Below are 16,319 nucleotides of genomic sequence, written 5' to 3'. Positions count from 1 at the left end.
TCAGGAAAATGAGTCTTCCTGATTCCAGGCCTGGTGCTCTATCAACTGTACCACCTAGATATCTTAGTACATAGTAGGCACTTAATAAAAGCATTTCCTTACCCCTTCTTTTTCCTCCAGTTGAGGAAATAAATCAGCAATTGTTCTGGACCTAAGTGTTAAGAAAGTAGCCTGGGCATTTAGTGATTAACTTTTACAGTTATTGAAGATTATATGTAGAAAACTCCTTTGGCTTTAATCTCTCTTCTAAACTGATTTTCAGATTTGTGGCAGTTATTTATTCAACATTGATTTATGTATTGTAGTAAGTATGGTGCTTGATTTATTAATACAGCAATTATGTTATACTAGTTTAGAGAGCCTACCACCCCCAAGGTGTTTTTTTTTTTCAAGAGAGTATTGAAAGGCAGCTCTTTTGGGGTATTTAAGTCATATTTAGAATATACTCTAAAAACAACAAAAATTACTTTTGAGAATTTACATAGGATAAAAATTTCCACTATGTGATTTCATAACACTTACTCAGGTACCTGTCTAAGGCCAAAATCAGAACGATCTTCATTTTCTATAGTATATCTGTCAAAACATTCATCCATCAAAGACTGAAATTTTGGATAGACAATGCATGAGTTGTTTCGGACTTTAAGCTGTCGAATTCGAGGGACTCCTAGAAGTACGTTCTCATAGTAGATGCGGCTGCTGTTTTTCAGTTGATACAAAACCTCTGCATTATACCATGAATCACAGTATAGACCTTCCAAAAGGGGTCCCTCCATAAACTATACACAGTAAAAGAAATGTAAATAATTTTACTGTCAATTTAATAACACTGTCTGCTCTCCTAACACTATGAAAACACTGTAAACCTTAAAATTGCTATAGTAATGTCAATTGTTAGCCAAAATGAAATTAAGACTGCTGATCAAGTCACTATTTATCTAACCACCATTTGTATGATAGATCACAGTACAATTTGGTCCTTAATACACATGCGCTAGTATACGCTACAGCAGGAAACCTGTCAATTTCCTCATCAACTGACTGGGGCATGTTGTAGGGTAGTGCAATGAAGGGATTGCACTAGATGGTTGCTGAGGCCTTCTCTAAATTTTAAATACTTTGAGTCCACAAAGGTAGTCATTTTTTGGCTCATTAACTAAGACTCACACTATTCTTTCCTATTGTAGAGAGAATTTTTGATCTTTTATTTCTTTTTATTATCTGATTCTCAGGGCCATTCCTCCTACAAATTTTAGTTAACTAAAAGTCTGTCTTCTGTTAATATTAACTTCACTGGACCAAAACCTTCCCCTTGGGATATGAAATTTTCTTTATAGCTTTAAACATACCTTAGATAAGAAGCCAGAAGAATCTCAACTGTCCCTGACTGCTTTGTTTTAAATAAATCTTCCCTTTCAATCAGCCTTTTGTAAACTTTCTAAATGTAGTTTGACATGTAACCTGATTTAGTTTACCTATAGAGTTTGTTTGATGAATATTGTTTCCTTAGAGAATGTATGAAATTATGACTCCGTTTGACTAAGTTTTCTCAATTTTTATGACACTGAAGGAACCACTGGGATTATGAATTTATCTTTCCTTTATCTTTTATGGCCTAAGAGGAATGTATAAGATTGCACTATGGAAAAGAACAATTTCTCTGTCACTCTAACTTAATTTTGCAGCAGTTACACAGCACATGAACTCAAAGCGGAGAAATTTCTTCTACAACTTTGTTTACCTGGCCCAGACTGGTGGCTAGTTTCATTAATGATCATCATTAATGATGAAATACTTTCCAATTTCAGGGCATACCACATCAATCCCTGCATGCAGTCAATACATCCTTCTTTTCCAGATAAAGTGAGAATAAAAAGAAAATTGCCTTTTTTTTTTTTTAAAGGAACCTGTTCAGATTGGGAAACTAGCAGTTTAAAAGAAGTTAGGGGGTTTTATATATATGTATCATCCATGAGACCAGGTGTTGCAGTGTTTGGGGTGCTGGGCCTAGATTCAAGAAGACCTGAGTTCAAATCTAGCCTCAGACACTAGTTGTATCACCCTGGGCAAGTAATTTAACATGTTTGCCTCAGTTTCTTCAACTGTAAAACAGGGATAATAACTTAATCAGAGTTGTAATGAGGATCAAACAAGATAACATCTGTGAAGTGCTTAGCATGGTGCCTGGCACATAATAGGTGTAATATAAATGCTTCTTCCCTTTCCCTTTCCCTGCTGGTAGCCAAGTGAACCCTTACCTTCCAAAACTCAGTTATGGTGCTAATAGACTTAAAGTTGGTTCTGTCTTCCCCAGGTACAGAAGTTTCCAAAAAGAGAGTTGCTATAACTTTGTTCAAGTAATACATATTTGAGCTTACCATCCCAAAAGTCACTAGAGAAAAAGAATTTTGTTTAAAAAAAAAGTATTTCAAAATCCAGCTTCCTGTGAAATGATACCTCAGTTTTATGTGGTTTGCCTATTTCAACATTTTATTGTTTAATCCAGGTCCAATTTATATCTACTTATACACAGCCATTTAAATTCCATTAAATCAGGCAAAATGCCATATTGTTTTGAATACAAGACTCCTCTTACTCCCCTCCCCACTCCCCCTCAACCTAGTTTGAATAAAACTTCTTCAGTTTACAGTTATGTATTCTTTGAGTTCCTTATAGGAATATAGCCTATTTTTACACCTATGTGGTAAATCTTGCCAGGAGATACAAGACACCTAGGGTAATCATAGTGACTAACACATTGCTGGTGATCCATAAATTCTAGCAAGTAATGCCCAATCATCAATCTAGCTACTTCATAGAGTCTATTGGTCACTTTAAAAATTTAAATATTATGCACAAAGCCAACACTATCTAAAAATTCAGTTGGCTCACTATCAGTAGAATATACTCTTTCAAGACATTAATGGTGGTGAATCTGCACCCTTTTGTCTTCTGTCCTATCTCATCCTTCTCTGTAGCTAAGAGCAGCCATTTTCAGCATTCAAACCGTTCACAAAACAAAACAAAGCTAACAAGCAGGGCTAAACTCATGTGCTCAACAGTATCAATATCTTGTGCTAAGAAGTAAACATCTGAGTTAGTCAGATGACATATAATTTTAACTCGCCTCCAAATTTATACCATTAACCCAGAGTCATAATTAATCCCACTACCTGTATACTTACATATACATAGGTCTGTTAGAAAAATAATGTAGATAAGCAGCTCCTGAAGGGTGGATCTAATTTCTAGTTCTTTTTTATAGGTCAGTCCAGGTTTTGGTGACACTATAAAGCATAAAACAAAGGTTTTTCCTCTATATAAATACTTTAATAAGAAGCATTAACAAACATTGCAATTTATTCCACTACTAACCAAAAAATTCACCTGAGTTTTGATATTTTATTCCTTACCTCTATGAGGCAGGTACAGTCATGATATTTTATTCCTCATTTCTGTGAGGGTTTATTGTTACATTTTACAGATGTGGTAAACGCAAAGTTGTCTAAGGCCTTTAAGCAAACTGATGGTAGATCTTATACTAAAACAAAGGTTCAGTCACTGGATTGAGCCTGGTCAAGACTGGAAATTTGGCAAGGGCCCAAGTTAAATGCTACACTTGCCAAAATAATCTGCTATTTTGGTCAACCAGCTGTTTTAACGGGTGAAAGAAAGCTGAATCAGTTTAAGGATAGCATGTATGGCAGCTGGGTGCCTTTCTATAAAGGGTGATGTGACCAGGATGACCCTGGAACACTGTTCTTTCTTGTCTCTCTTCTACGGCCACTCATGAGTGGTAAATAAATAATGGGAGGGCGAGAAAAGATTGGCAGGCCTTGGGGTTACTGGGAGATGGGTGCAAAAATCATCATTTTGGTGAGTAGTGTTAATAATTCTCTTGGCTTGTGCAATTCTTTGTTACCCAAGCCAACTGCTGCTTTTTTATTCTTGATTTTAGTAACCTCTTGGGGAAGCCAACCAAGTCAAGACCTCCACCCTAGTCCCCAGATTATATTAAATTTCTGGCAGGGAATGAGGTCCCAGAAGTAGGCACTGGTGGGGGGTAACTCCTGGCTTCCTTCATGTGTCATCAAAAATCCCACCTTCTGCAAGGTTGCCTTTAATCATAATGCCTTCCTTCTGCTGATTATATCCAGTTTACATCTTGTCTTTACATAGTCGTGTGCATAGATTGAGCTCCTTGAGAGCAAGGTTCTTCTGCCTTCCTTAACATCCCCCGAGTTTACCATAACACCTCAATAAATGCTTGTTGACTAACTGTCCACAAGAGTTGCTTAATATGTTTATTATTTAAATCCTACCAGGGACGGTAGGTGGGATGGTGCATGGCACCACCTCAGGGCAGGTTCCTGAAAGGGTCTTAAGAAACCAGGGTGTCCAAAGCCCCCATTTTACAGATGTGTAAACTGAGCCTCAAAGAGCGAAACCGACTTGCCCAAAGCCCGTCACTCAGCGGACGTAGGGGAGGCGGGGCCCAGCCTTCTGACATCCCAGGCTAGGCTGTCCCTTTCTCACCGGTGATTGCGAACTGCCGCTTCTTGGCGTTAAAAGACTTCACCCTGGCCATGGCAGCATCCGGTACGTGGGTGGCAGCGGTGGGGGTTTCCGGCGCCTTTTAAACCATAGACCCAGCGCCGGAGAAGCCCAGGCCCCGCCCTCCCCGCGGGGCCGCGCTGCCCGCCTCGTGCCGCGCCTGCGCTCTCCCTTCGAGTGAGGCCGCCCCCCCCACCCACCCACTGGCGCCAGAGCCCAGGGGCGGCGTCCATCCGCCCGCTCCCAGCCACCTTCACCCCAACCCCGGCGGAAGTGCGCCTGTGCCCTCCCCACCCCCCGGCCTCTGGCCGCTCCCACCACCACGAAGTGCAAGAGAGGCGGAGGGACAGGCTGGATCTCTGCCGCCTCGTGCCACCCCCATTCCTACACCTCCACACACCCTCCCAGCCGGCGTGAGGAAATGAACCCAAGCTCCAGCGCTCGCCCTTCTTGGCCCGATACCTGAGCGCGAGAGCTCTGAAGCCTGTGTCCTTCCGCCCACAACCACCCCAGGGCTGCCCCGCTTCCCTCCCCCCTCAGGGTGCTGAGCATGCGCACTGCAGCCCCTAAGCCCTGCACCCCGCTTCCAGCCTCCCAGCCTCCTCCCCTTTACCGAGGAGCCTGCACTTGAATGAAATGGTTGGATCCTTTGTGGTGAAAGAGCTGGGAGAAATGCGCAGGCTTGTAGGAGGGTCTTAAAGAGGATGGGGGAGGAACGAGGAGAGCGTTTATTACCGAGTTGGGGGCGGGGGCAAGGGCCACCAAAGACCTTGTCCCTGATGGAATCTGAAAGCCGCTGGTTGCATCTTGGCCTCTTGGGGCAGCTCCCGGGTGAAAGGACCCTCGGCCCGAAGCCCTCTTGGGAGCAAAAGTAAAGTGGCTTTTGTCGCTACCCTTAAAGGATGAGGAGGGGGACAAATTTCATTTTAGGTGTAGATAGAAAGGAAAACTTGGCCACGAAGTTTCCAGGGTGAAAAACAATCAAAGGATGAAAAGGGAAAAGATAACCAGCAGAAGTTGGATAGCAAATAAGACAAAGGACAAAAGGGAGGTGGCTTTGGGCAGAAAGGAGATGGGGGGGGGGAGGGCCACCACTTCTCACAGCCCCTGGTAGATTTCATACAGATTGGGTCTTCGCAAGTTTCTTTGGCAGGTTAGGCTGTCCATCTTTCAGATGCTGACTTTTTCTTGGCATTTTGTAATGTGAAGGGATTATTATAATCTTCATATTATCGAAATGATATGTGTAATGAATATATACTAATAATTTAGATTTTTCAGAATTGCATATTCTTACTTGCAAGTCAGAAGCTTACAATGCAACTTGAAATGATCGCTCAAATGCCTATGTACCTTAAATGAATGGAATCAAAGATTGTAGAACCTGTTCCCATCACAAAACTCTGGTCATGTGACTCACCAAGTAAACCCCAACACCTCCCCACCTCCCCACCCACCAAGGACTGAAACCCACAGAATTCCAGGAGACCTGTATCATGGGATATGTTGGCCCAGTCGAACCACTCAGGCTCTAGAAAATAATTGTAATTCACCTCCCCCTCTTCCCTTCCCACTGGTGATTTATCTATTCTTATCAGAATTCCCCAATTTGCAAATCTGTTGCTCATAATGAAACTAATTAATCAAACCAATACTTGATTACTGGTATTTTTGTCTCTAGCCTGTTGTTTTGTCATTCCCAGGTTAAAGACTGGCTCAGTAAAATTTTGTTAACAGTAGTGTGTCACAAAAGTAAGCCAGATTTGTCAAAAAGTATTTCTGGCAATATTTGGGATGAGGACTTATCTTTTATCTTCTCAGAAACATTGTAGTTTACCTCCTAAAAAGTCTCAGAGATATGTTGTTTTTCAGTTGTTTCAGACTCTTCTTGACCCAATTTGGGGTTTTCTTGGCAAAGACATTTGGAGTGGTTTGTTGTTTCCTTCTCCAGCTCATTCTACAGATGAAGAAACTGAGGCAAACTAGGCTAAAAGACTTTTCCAGGGTCACTAAGCTAATATGCGTCTGAGGCAATATTTGAACTCTGGTTTTCCTGACTCTAGGAAATTAGATATTAGATAGAATAGTGCATTCTATCCACTGTACCACCTAGTTGTACCACCTAGTGCAGTGTAAAGTGAACACTTCTCCCCTTGACATTGGCCTTGACTCCTCTATCCCAAAGAAATCTTATCCAAAGTTGGCACTTGAAACTGCTGTGGAGCTGTTGACGAGATTGTCTGGAAGGGATGTAACACAGGGTGGATCCATGTTGTCAGGTTATAAACACGAGTGTGAAAGACCACATAAAGTCTGGTGGAACTTGAAAAGCTGCAGAGATAGTTTGTTATGCCTTACTATTGCTGATGGAAGTTTTAAACAGGATTCCCTACATGTTTTATTGCAAAGAATTGACATTCCTGCACTGGTATTAAGAATAGTCACGGGGTGGCTAGGTGGCACAGTGAATAGAGCATGGGCCCTGGACTCAGGAGGACTGGAGTTCAAGTCCTGCCCCAGACACTTAACACACACACACACACACAAACTAGCTGTGTGACCTTGGGCAAGTCACTTAACCCCAATTACCCTCCAAAAAGCAAAAAAAAAAAAAAAATTAGACAACCATTTTTGTGTATTTAAAATTTTATTGGGTTTTGACATAAGCTTGGGAACACTCAGATAATCTGTACCATTTCAGTATTCCCAAAACACAACACCTTAATGTCATTAAAAGTCATAGTCTTTAGAAAGCCATACCAAAGAGCTGCTCTTGTCACTGGCACTAGTGGTGGTTTAAGAAGGCTCTACCACTTTCATATTCAGGAGTCATTGAGCATTTATGATAAATTAAAAAACCTCACATTTCAGGATAGTCTTCTACATTTCCAAACTCACACACAGATTTTGTATTGTTTTTAATTAGCCGGAAGAGTAGATAGTGTGTGTAAGAATCAAAAAGATTAATATTCTGTACAGTACTTATGTTGCCTAATAAAAGCAATAATCTGTTAACTGCACTAGGAGTTTATTTTAAAGATCTTAATTAAATGAATGTAAGGTTACTAGTTGCATTTGTCATATTTTCGTAAGCTGTTAAAGTTCTTCACTCTCATAGAGTCCAGATTGAGCTGCTAGGCGCTGAAATTCCCCTTCTGGGTTAAAGGCTTGTTTTACATCCAAACCTTTCCCGTTCAGTGCTAAGTATTTGCTGAAAGTTGGTCGAACCCGTAACTGCTTAGGATTTGGAAGAGTTTGGGTTGGACGAGCTGAAATAGACGAGATAAAAACCAAGTCAGGAAATCTGTTCTATCAGAGATGTTTAAAATGGAAATTGTTTTGAATGATGTCATAAAAGTAGAAAAAAAAGTAACTTGTATAAGAGAAAATGTCTCCAAATTACATAGACTTGGTATTTGTGTTCTATATTAAATTTTCCTAGTGTAGGGCAAAACTTGTTATCAGTTACATATACTCAAAGCTAGAAATGTGTCTAGGAGGGAAAAAGACGATGGCCTGGCCTCTTGAACTTAATATTTGCTTCTAGGTTTTCTATATACCCGTCTACTGTAAGCCTTGACCATAGAGTTTTCTTTCATGTGCACATTGTCATACGTTTCCTCTTTCTGCTGAGGGTAATGTGTACCGTGTTTCCCCGATAATAAGACACTGTCTTATTATTTTTTTGGACAGAAAAACACCAGAGGGCTTATTTCCAGGGGAGGGCTTATTTTAATGAACATTGACAGCAATTTTAATAAACAGGTAAATGTGAACAAAAAAATGTACCAGCAAGCAAATCACTGGGGAAGAACAGGATGACGCGCTCACTGCTGGAGCTGTGATTGGATGCAGCTCGGAGCGCAGCGTGCGTTTCACCTGGGGGGGGAGGGGACAGTGCATACAGAGGGTACCGTAATGTAGCGTGTAGCGCAGGGGATCACCTTCACTACAGTAGCAATCTCAATAGGGCTTATTTTCGGGGGAGGGCTTATTTTAGAGGAATCTTACACAGTAAGGGGAGGGCTTATTTTCGGGATAGGTCTTATTATCGGGGAAACACGGTATGTGTTTTTCTGGAAGAATTTGCCTCAGATTTACGGGAGAAATACTATATTGTTGTTTTTCTTACTATGTTTTATCATGAACTGACTTTGATTTGAACATATTGCCTTTTGACTGTCTAATAAAGGTAAACACATTGGTGGTAGCTCGTAAGCTAGGGTTTTAAGTGGATGTGTCCTAACAGAGTACCTTGAACCAGGGTGGGCTTGCTTGGGGGACACATTGTGTGAATTGGGGGTTCCCAAGTGCTATATTTGTTCTCTCTGTAATACCAGCTTTGGTTAACATTATGACATACCTGCAACATCCAATCTAGTATTGCATGTGACCACTCCTGCTTCATTTACTGCAGATACAGTGTACCACCCAGCATCTTTCTTGTTTGCATCTTTAATCAGTAGGGTAATTCTTCCAGAGTTATCATAGTACAAGCTGAAAAGAGATGTGCAAAAAATGGAAGTATCAGAAACCAAGTTTTTTGAGGAGTCCTTAAATGACAATTCTGTTAGAATAAGAATAAGTAAAATAATCAAGAAGAAAGATTAAAAAAGATCAGTTCCTCAGGTACTGGAAGGAGACCCAATTTAACAATAATTCATGTAAAAAAAAAGGTTTTTATTTGATCCAAGTCAAACAAAGTCAATAGAGTACTACGGATGCAAAAAACAAAAGCAACTCTCAAGCTTATGATGCGTTAGGTATATTGACAGTGTCACCGTAATCTAGCCCGATCAGGCCCCATCTAGAGTACTGGGCTCAGTTGTAATGCCACATTTTAAGGGAGATGTTGACCAACTGGAGCCAGTTCCTTAGAAGAAGTGACCAGGATAGTGAGGGTACTTGAAACCATGGGATATGAAGTATTCTTCATATATTTTTGAAGGAACTATAGAAGAGAAGATGGAAAGAACATAATTACGGTTTTCAAATATTTCAAATGTCATATAAATGAGAGAATAGACTTCACTTCGTATGACTTTAGAAAACAGAGCTAAAATCAATGGGCAGAAGCTATAGGGATGGCAGATTTTGATTCAGTATAAAGAAGAGCTTTCTAACATTTAGAATTGTCCAACAAGTGAATGGGCATTCTTTTGAGATAGTGTGCTCTTTATCATTGAAAATATTCAGAATTAGTTTTCATGGCATCAGGGATGATGTAGAAAGGATTTCTGTAGTGAATGGGAGCTTGGACTAAATGATTTCTAAGGCCACTTCTAACTCTAAGATTCTAGGGAATGTGTGCATTTAATAATTCAGAAACTGTTTCTATCTACACAAACAACTGCTTATTTTTTTAAGGCTAAACATCTCTTTTTCTCCCCCTGCCCCATTCCTAGTGTTGTTTCCAATATTTATTTAGTCAGCAAGCTCTTTATAAATAGGGTAATGGTAAATTTTGTCTCTGAGGCGTCATGAGTTCCTCATTAAAGAGGTGGTCTGAAGTAATGAACTTTTACCGAAGTTTCTATGTATTTTTCACCAGATTAAACAACAGAATTACAGAATAATAATCCTTAAACATGGAAGAAATCTTAAACATTGTCTAGTTTATCTAGCAGATTTTTCAAATGAGGAAACTAAGGTCCAGAGAAATAAAGTGTCTGAGGTGGTAGGTAAGGGGAGTAAATTGGAGAGCTGGGATTGGAATACAGGTTCTTTGATTACAAATGAAATGCTCTTTCCAGTCTATATAAACTCTATTATGAAGGGATCTTGATTTTGAAATAAAAAAAAGAAGCTATAGTTTTAGACATATTTGCAGTACCTTATACGGTCTGTGTTGAATTGCACCATTTCATTATTTCTTTTCCAGAAAATCTTTGGTGGAGGTATAGCAGAAACTTGGCATTCTAATTTTACTGAGTCCCCTTCATAAACTTTTTTGCTCTGTGGTTTGTAGATAAACATTGGTGCTCTCTTATGCTCCTTTGCTATAATTTAAGGAAAAAATTCAAATATTAAAGAGGTATTGCAAAGAAAATCCATTAATCAAACCAAAGTAATATCAATAAAGCCTCTTCTTTAATTAAAAGTATACAAACTTACAGGTAAAAACTTTCTCCCCCAAGTGTTAAAAGAAGTTATGGATAAGAGAATAATATAAGAGAATCTATGAATACCTTATCGCATCTAGTTCTAAGGCAATGGAGTAATATCCTTTTTATTATAAAAATGTTTGATAGCCTCTTTGTAAATTCTCCTATTTAAAGGAACAAATGGGTGAATATTAAACAGAAGCAGATTTCTGTTTTATATAAGGAAAAACTTACTGTCCAAAAGGAGAATCGGCCCTGTTCAGTGTTTAGGTGGGCCAGATTAGATGGATGTTTAGATATTCTAAATAATAACAATGATGAAAAATAACTAAGTAAAAACTGATAGACAAAAAGGATTGAGTCTGACATATGTATCATTCCATATACATGGTCTGGGAGGAATGAAGTATGTTTCATCATTTGTTTTCTGGGATCAGGACTATACACTGCATTTAATCTGAGGCCAGAGGCCTTTTGATGTTGTTTTTGTCTACATTATTTTAGTTGTGTATCTTGTCCTGATTTTGCTTCCTCCATTCTATAAATTCATATGTCTCTCCATGTTTTTCTGAATTCCCAACTTTTTCAACAAGCAACTCCAGAAATTATAAATCTATCTTGAGCTTATTATTATTATGATCTCTTTGGTACCCCAAAGAGATCAAAGAAAGGGGAAAAGGATCTATACATATAAAATATTTATAATAGTTCTTTTTGATATAGGATAAGCTAAGGACATTTATCAATTGGGGAAAGGCTAAACAAATTATGTTATATGAATATAATGGAATATTATTGTAGTGAAAGAAATGACAAAAGAGTAGTTTCAGAGAAACCTGGGAAGACTTATATGAACTGATAGATAATGAAATGAGCAGATTCAGGACAATTTATTAAAAAAAAATCCTATAAAAAGAAACAGCTTTAAAAGACTTAAGAATTCTGATCAATGCAATGACCATTCACAAGTCCAGCAGACTGATGATGGAATATGGTATCTGCCCACTGACAGCTGTGATGAACTCAAGATGGAGAATAAGACATATATTTTTGGAGATAGCCAATGTAAGAATTTGTTTTGCTTGGCTATGCAGATTTGTTTTTTTTAAATTAAGTTTTAGCTTTTTCATTTATCAAGTGTCCATTTTTTGATTCCTCCCACTTTAAAAAAAAATCCCTGCAACAAACCAACTATGCATATTTGTTCCAAGGACTTTGTTTTTCTTTTTCTTTTTTTAATGGTGGGGGTAGGGTAGGGAGGAAGAGGATACCTAGGGATGAGGTAGGGAGAAGTAGAAAAGTAGCATCTTAAAAAATACACAGAAAGAAGGTCATTTCTGGAATAGTAGAGATTTTCGGTTTCATTTACAATTCTCCTTTTCTGTTCTATTTATAAAAATGGAAATGCCCATTTTATTTGGTGTTTAATTTCAAAATAAAAAAAAAATTAAAAAGAACTTGTCCAGAACTGGTCCAGAAGACCAGGTAGTATTTAAAAACCCCATAGAACAATTTCTATCTTGATTTATAGGTTTTAGAAAAAGAATCATCACAGTTTTCTCTATTAAACTTTTATGTAAATTAACAATGAATTGCAGTAAGATTTATTTAAATTCATTATCTATATGATATTTATACTTTTAAAAATAGTAAAATTAGAGAATTTAAAATATGCTACACTTATAATCAAAGACCAAAACTGTTCCAAATACAAATTTGAAAATCAAAAAAATATTTTTGCATTTTTTCCTAAAAGAGGTAGGAATATTTAATATTTTTAAAGAATAGTTTTCTATCAAACCATATTTCTATGATTTAAGACTAAAAGCTGGCATTTAGTTTTCACATTTAGGCTTGTTGAAATAACTCAGTTAATGTATTAGTCTGATTATTTGGTACTGATTTGGCCCCAAAAAAAAAATGGTTTGGGTTTGCATTTTTCCTATTTTGGGCAGTTAAATTAGTGCTGTATAGACATAGCTTATAATTCATATACTCTAAGTTTTATAGAACTTAAAGCTATATATGAATGCCCTTAACACTTACCAAGAACTTCCAGTTGTATTGTAAAGGTGGCTTCTCCTGCTCGATTCTTAGCAACACATGCATAAGTCCCTGCATCTGAGACTCTCACAACTTCAAAGATGAGTGAATGAAAACCTTTTTCAGATACTATCATTTTGTGAAGATCATCTGATTGAACTGGTCTTCCATTTAAATACCATGACACATCAGGGGCTGGTAATCCACTTACCTTTGGTTAAAAACAAATGGAGATGACAATATTTTAAGTTCTATTATAGAAGTTTTCCATTTGTAAATTTTACATATCTGGCATTTTTATAGGTTTTTAGACAAAAGAACAAAAATAGCTCCCCTTCCCTTCCCAAGGTTTTAATAATTTTGACAAAATGGTAGAGATTTTAAATGGGCCAGACTCAAATGCATGGCATTTGGATCAACCTATTCTTTAAGACATTTGATTTCTGTGTTACAGTCATATTCCAGTTTTAGTCCCACAGGTCCCAGTTTTCTTGTGCCATTTTGGGTTAATGATAGTTGTAGAAGTCTCTTTAGAATCGGGGCGGCCAGGTAACACCTGGCCGTGTAACCTTGAGTAAGTTACTTAACCCCAATTGCTCAGGGGCGGCCAGGTGGCTCAGCGAGTAAGAGCACCGGCTCTAGTGTTGGGGCGACCTGGAGATCGAATCCCGGGCTTAGACTCAGCACCACACCTTGAGCAAGTTACTTAACCCCGATTGCTTAAAAAAAAAAAGTCTTTTTAGAACTACTACTGTCTCCAAGAATAACCTCTCCAAAGCAAAGAATTTTTGAGCTATGATTTAGGTGGAATATTTGCTTTGTCCCAATAGATCAAAGATGTTTGTGTAAACCTCTTTTAGTGAGCCCAAACATGTCTCTTATTTATTTTTCCAGAAAAAAAAATTTCCACAAAAAGAAAAAAATTTCCTCATGGCATGCAGGAGTATGACTGGGCTATGATCTGTACTATTTGGGAGGAGTCCCTGCATTAAGGAGATCAGAAATGTATTGAGCCAAAAAAATATTGTGGGAGGACTGAATCTTAAGAGGATAAATTAAAAGTTCTAGTTTAAAAATTCTTGGCATGCCACAAGCCACAGTGAGGTGAACATGTATGTATCTTATTGTTAACTCCCTCCAAATTTTTTGGAACATTTTATTACTTTAAAGTCTATTCTGCAGAATCTTCCTTCTTCCACAGACAGGTTCTCTGGCACTTGCACAAAGCGTGGAGGGTAGAATTTCTCCAGGATTGATTCCTGATCATTTGTATCTCCTCTTGAAGATGATCTACTCCTACAAAGCACATTTTAATAATAGTTATGCATCAAAATCACTATTTTCCTTTCACACAAATTCCAATTTATCTAACAAATGTGGAACCTTAGAGTAAGTCCAGAGTAGTGGAGGGAGCACTGGACTCAAAGTCAGGGAAGACTTAGGCTCAAATATTGCCTCAGATTCTGGGTAGGTCACTGAATCTTTCTGTGCCTCACTTTCCTCATCCGTAAAATGAGGAGGTTGGACTCAGTGGTCTTTAAGAGCCCTTCCAATTCTAAATATATTATCTTATATTTCCAGAAAAGAAAACCAAAACCATTTCCACAAAAAGAAAAAAATTTCCTCATGGCATGTAGGAGTATGGCTGAGCTATGATCTGCATTATTTGGGAGGAGTCCCTGCATTAATGCGATCAGAAATGTATTGAGAGATTTGATCTGAAGTTGTACTAGGGCAGTGGAGAAAGGCCTCAGAAACTCATGCCGTATTAGACATGGCAGGGCCCTTATAACTTTAGAAACTCTTGGGAAAGCAGGGAGACACTTGTTGGGAATGTTGTAGAGGAGATTCCTGTACAGGGTTGTGCTAGATGACTTCTGAGATACCTTCCAGTTCTAAAATTCAGTTATTTGGTTTTCTTCACCAAACCACTCATTTAGAATTGTCTCATTCTACCTTGATTCTTTGTATAATTACCTGAATTGATAAAGAAACTGATTTTAATATGTCAATTTTTGAATATTATTTATCAAAATCATCACATGCAATATACTGTATGTTACTTACAGAAAGGTTTTGTCATTAATGTCCATGTTATTAACACAGTAGATGTATTCATACAAACCATTTGAAAATCTGGAAATATTTTCTCATAGCTTTGGAAAATAATATCAATTTATACTGTCCCTAGTATTGATGGATGTCAGAAAACTTATAATGATGATTATTTTTTAAAGGAAGAACATGGAGTCAGAAAACCTGGGTCTGGATTCTACTTTGGCTACTCACTACCTGTTTGACCTTGGATAAGTCACTTCCCTTTGGGCTTTAATTTCTCAACTCCAAAATAAGAAGTATGGACTAGATGAGGGATTTTTTTTTTAATGTGCATGTCATGGAGCTCTTTGGAAGGGAAGTTAATGAACTCCTCAGAATAATGGTTTTTATTTAATTTTAATATTCTTTTTTTTTCAATTACATGTAAGACAAGTTTTAATCTTTTGATTTTTGTAATTTTGAGTTTCAAATTTTCTAACCCCTCTCCCATCATTGAAAAGGCAAGAAATTTGATAAGGATTATGCAGTTCTGCAAAACGTATTTCCATATTACTTATGTTGTGAAAGAAAACAGACAAAAAAACCCAGTATACTTTGATTTTCATTCAAATTCTTTCTCTGGAAGTGGATAGCATTTTTCATTATAGGACCTTCAGAATTGTCTTAGATCATTGGATTGACCAGAGTAGAAACTGTCGTTCACAGTTGACAATGCTTACAATACTGTTGTTACTGCAGTGTTTTCCTGGTTCTGCTCACTTTGCAGTAGTCTATGTAAGATTTTCCAGGTTTTTCTGAAAGCGTCCTGCTCAGTTTTTATAGCATAATAGTATCCCATCACAATCACATACCACAGCTTGTTTAGCCATTCCTCAATTGGTGATTATCCCTTCATTTTCCAATTCTTGACCACCAAAAAGAGAGATGCTATATTTTAGGGCATCTAGGTTTTGTAGTAGATAAAGCACTGGGTTTGAAATCAGGAAGATTCATCTTCCTGAGTTCAAATCTGTCCTCAGACACTTACTAGTTGTGTGACCCTGGGCAAATTACTTAATCCTCTTTGCCTCCGTTTCCTCATCTGTAAAATGACCTGGAGAAGGAAATAGTGAACCAATAAAACCCCAAATGGGGTCATAAAGAGTCAGACACAACTGAAAACTATTGAACAATATTTTTGTATGTGTGTTTTTTAAAAAAACGTCTCTTTTGGGATACAGTAAATACTAAACAGTAGTACTGGTGTATCAAAAGGTATGCACAGTTTGGTAGCCCTTTGAGTATAGTTCCAGATTGCTCTCTAGAATGGTTGGATAGTTCACAACTTCACCAAATGTGCATTAGTGTCCCAATTTTCCCAGTCCCCTCCAACATTTGTTATTTTACTTTTCTGTCATGTTAACCAATCTGATAGGTGTGAAGTGGTAACTCAAGAGTTATTTTAATCTGCATATCTCAAATGGATAGTGATTTAAATAATTTTTTGTATGCCTATAGATAGATTTGATTTCTTTATCTGAAAACTGCCTGTTATATCTTTTGACTGTTTATCAAATGGAG

At 37.9% G+C, this 16,319-nt stretch overlaps 2 protein-coding genes and 1 long non-coding RNA gene across 8 annotated transcripts in view; 1 reads left to right on the top strand and 2 right to left on the bottom strand.

Moving 5' to 3' along the window:
* The window catches only part of PKD2L2 (polycystin 2 like 2, transient receptor potential cation channel), a 25,093-nt gene extending 20,391 nt beyond the window's left edge, over positions 1-4,702 (bottom strand). For both annotated transcript variants that reach the window (XM_069104282.1, XM_069104281.1), the window contains exons 1-4: positions 4,537-4,702; positions 3,186-3,287; positions 2,259-2,392; positions 523-779 (exon numbers count right to left, since the gene is read on the bottom strand). In XM_069104282.1, the coding sequence (XP_068960383.1) occupies positions 523-779; positions 2,259-2,392; positions 3,186-3,287; positions 4,537-4,588 (545 nt within the window). In that variant the 5' untranslated portion in view covers positions 4,589-4,702. The remainder of the gene's footprint in view (positions 1-522; positions 780-2,258; positions 2,393-3,185; positions 3,288-4,536) is intronic.
* LOC138174109 (uncharacterized) overlaps positions 3,469-16,319 on the top strand; it is a 31,128-nt gene continuing 18,277 nt past the window's right edge. Inside the window, exon 1 of the long non-coding RNA XR_011171618.1 lies at positions 3,469-4,599. This is a non-coding gene — a long non-coding RNA (uncharacterized lncRNA). The remainder of the gene's footprint in view (positions 4,600-16,319) is intronic.
* The window catches only part of MYOT (myotilin), an 82,710-nt gene continuing 73,573 nt past the window's right edge, over positions 7,183-16,319 (bottom strand). For all 5 annotated transcript variants that reach the window (XM_069104278.1, XM_069104276.1, XM_069104279.1 and 2 more), the window contains 5 exons: positions 13,865-13,997; positions 12,705-12,912; positions 10,388-10,553; positions 8,918-9,051; positions 7,183-7,823 (listed from right to left, as the gene is read on the bottom strand). In XM_069104278.1, the coding sequence (XP_068960379.1) occupies positions 7,651-7,823; positions 8,918-9,051; positions 10,388-10,553; positions 12,705-12,912; positions 13,865-13,997 (814 nt within the window). In that variant the 3' untranslated portion in view covers positions 7,183-7,650. The remainder of the gene's footprint in view (positions 7,824-8,917; positions 9,052-10,387; positions 10,554-12,704; positions 12,913-13,864; positions 13,998-16,319) is intronic.

The sequence above is a fragment of the Petaurus breviceps genome, unplaced genomic scaffold (assembly GCF_028583685.1).
Source record: "Petaurus breviceps papuanus isolate PSGF00001 unplaced genomic scaffold, PetGlider_PUasm1.0 685, whole genome shotgun sequence".
In the NCBI taxonomy this organism is placed as follows: Eukaryota; Metazoa; Chordata; class Mammalia; order Diprotodontia; family Petauridae; genus Petaurus; species Petaurus breviceps.
The sequence above is the reverse complement of the archived record's forward strand: the minus strand, read 5'-3'. Positions and strand labels throughout refer to the sequence as shown.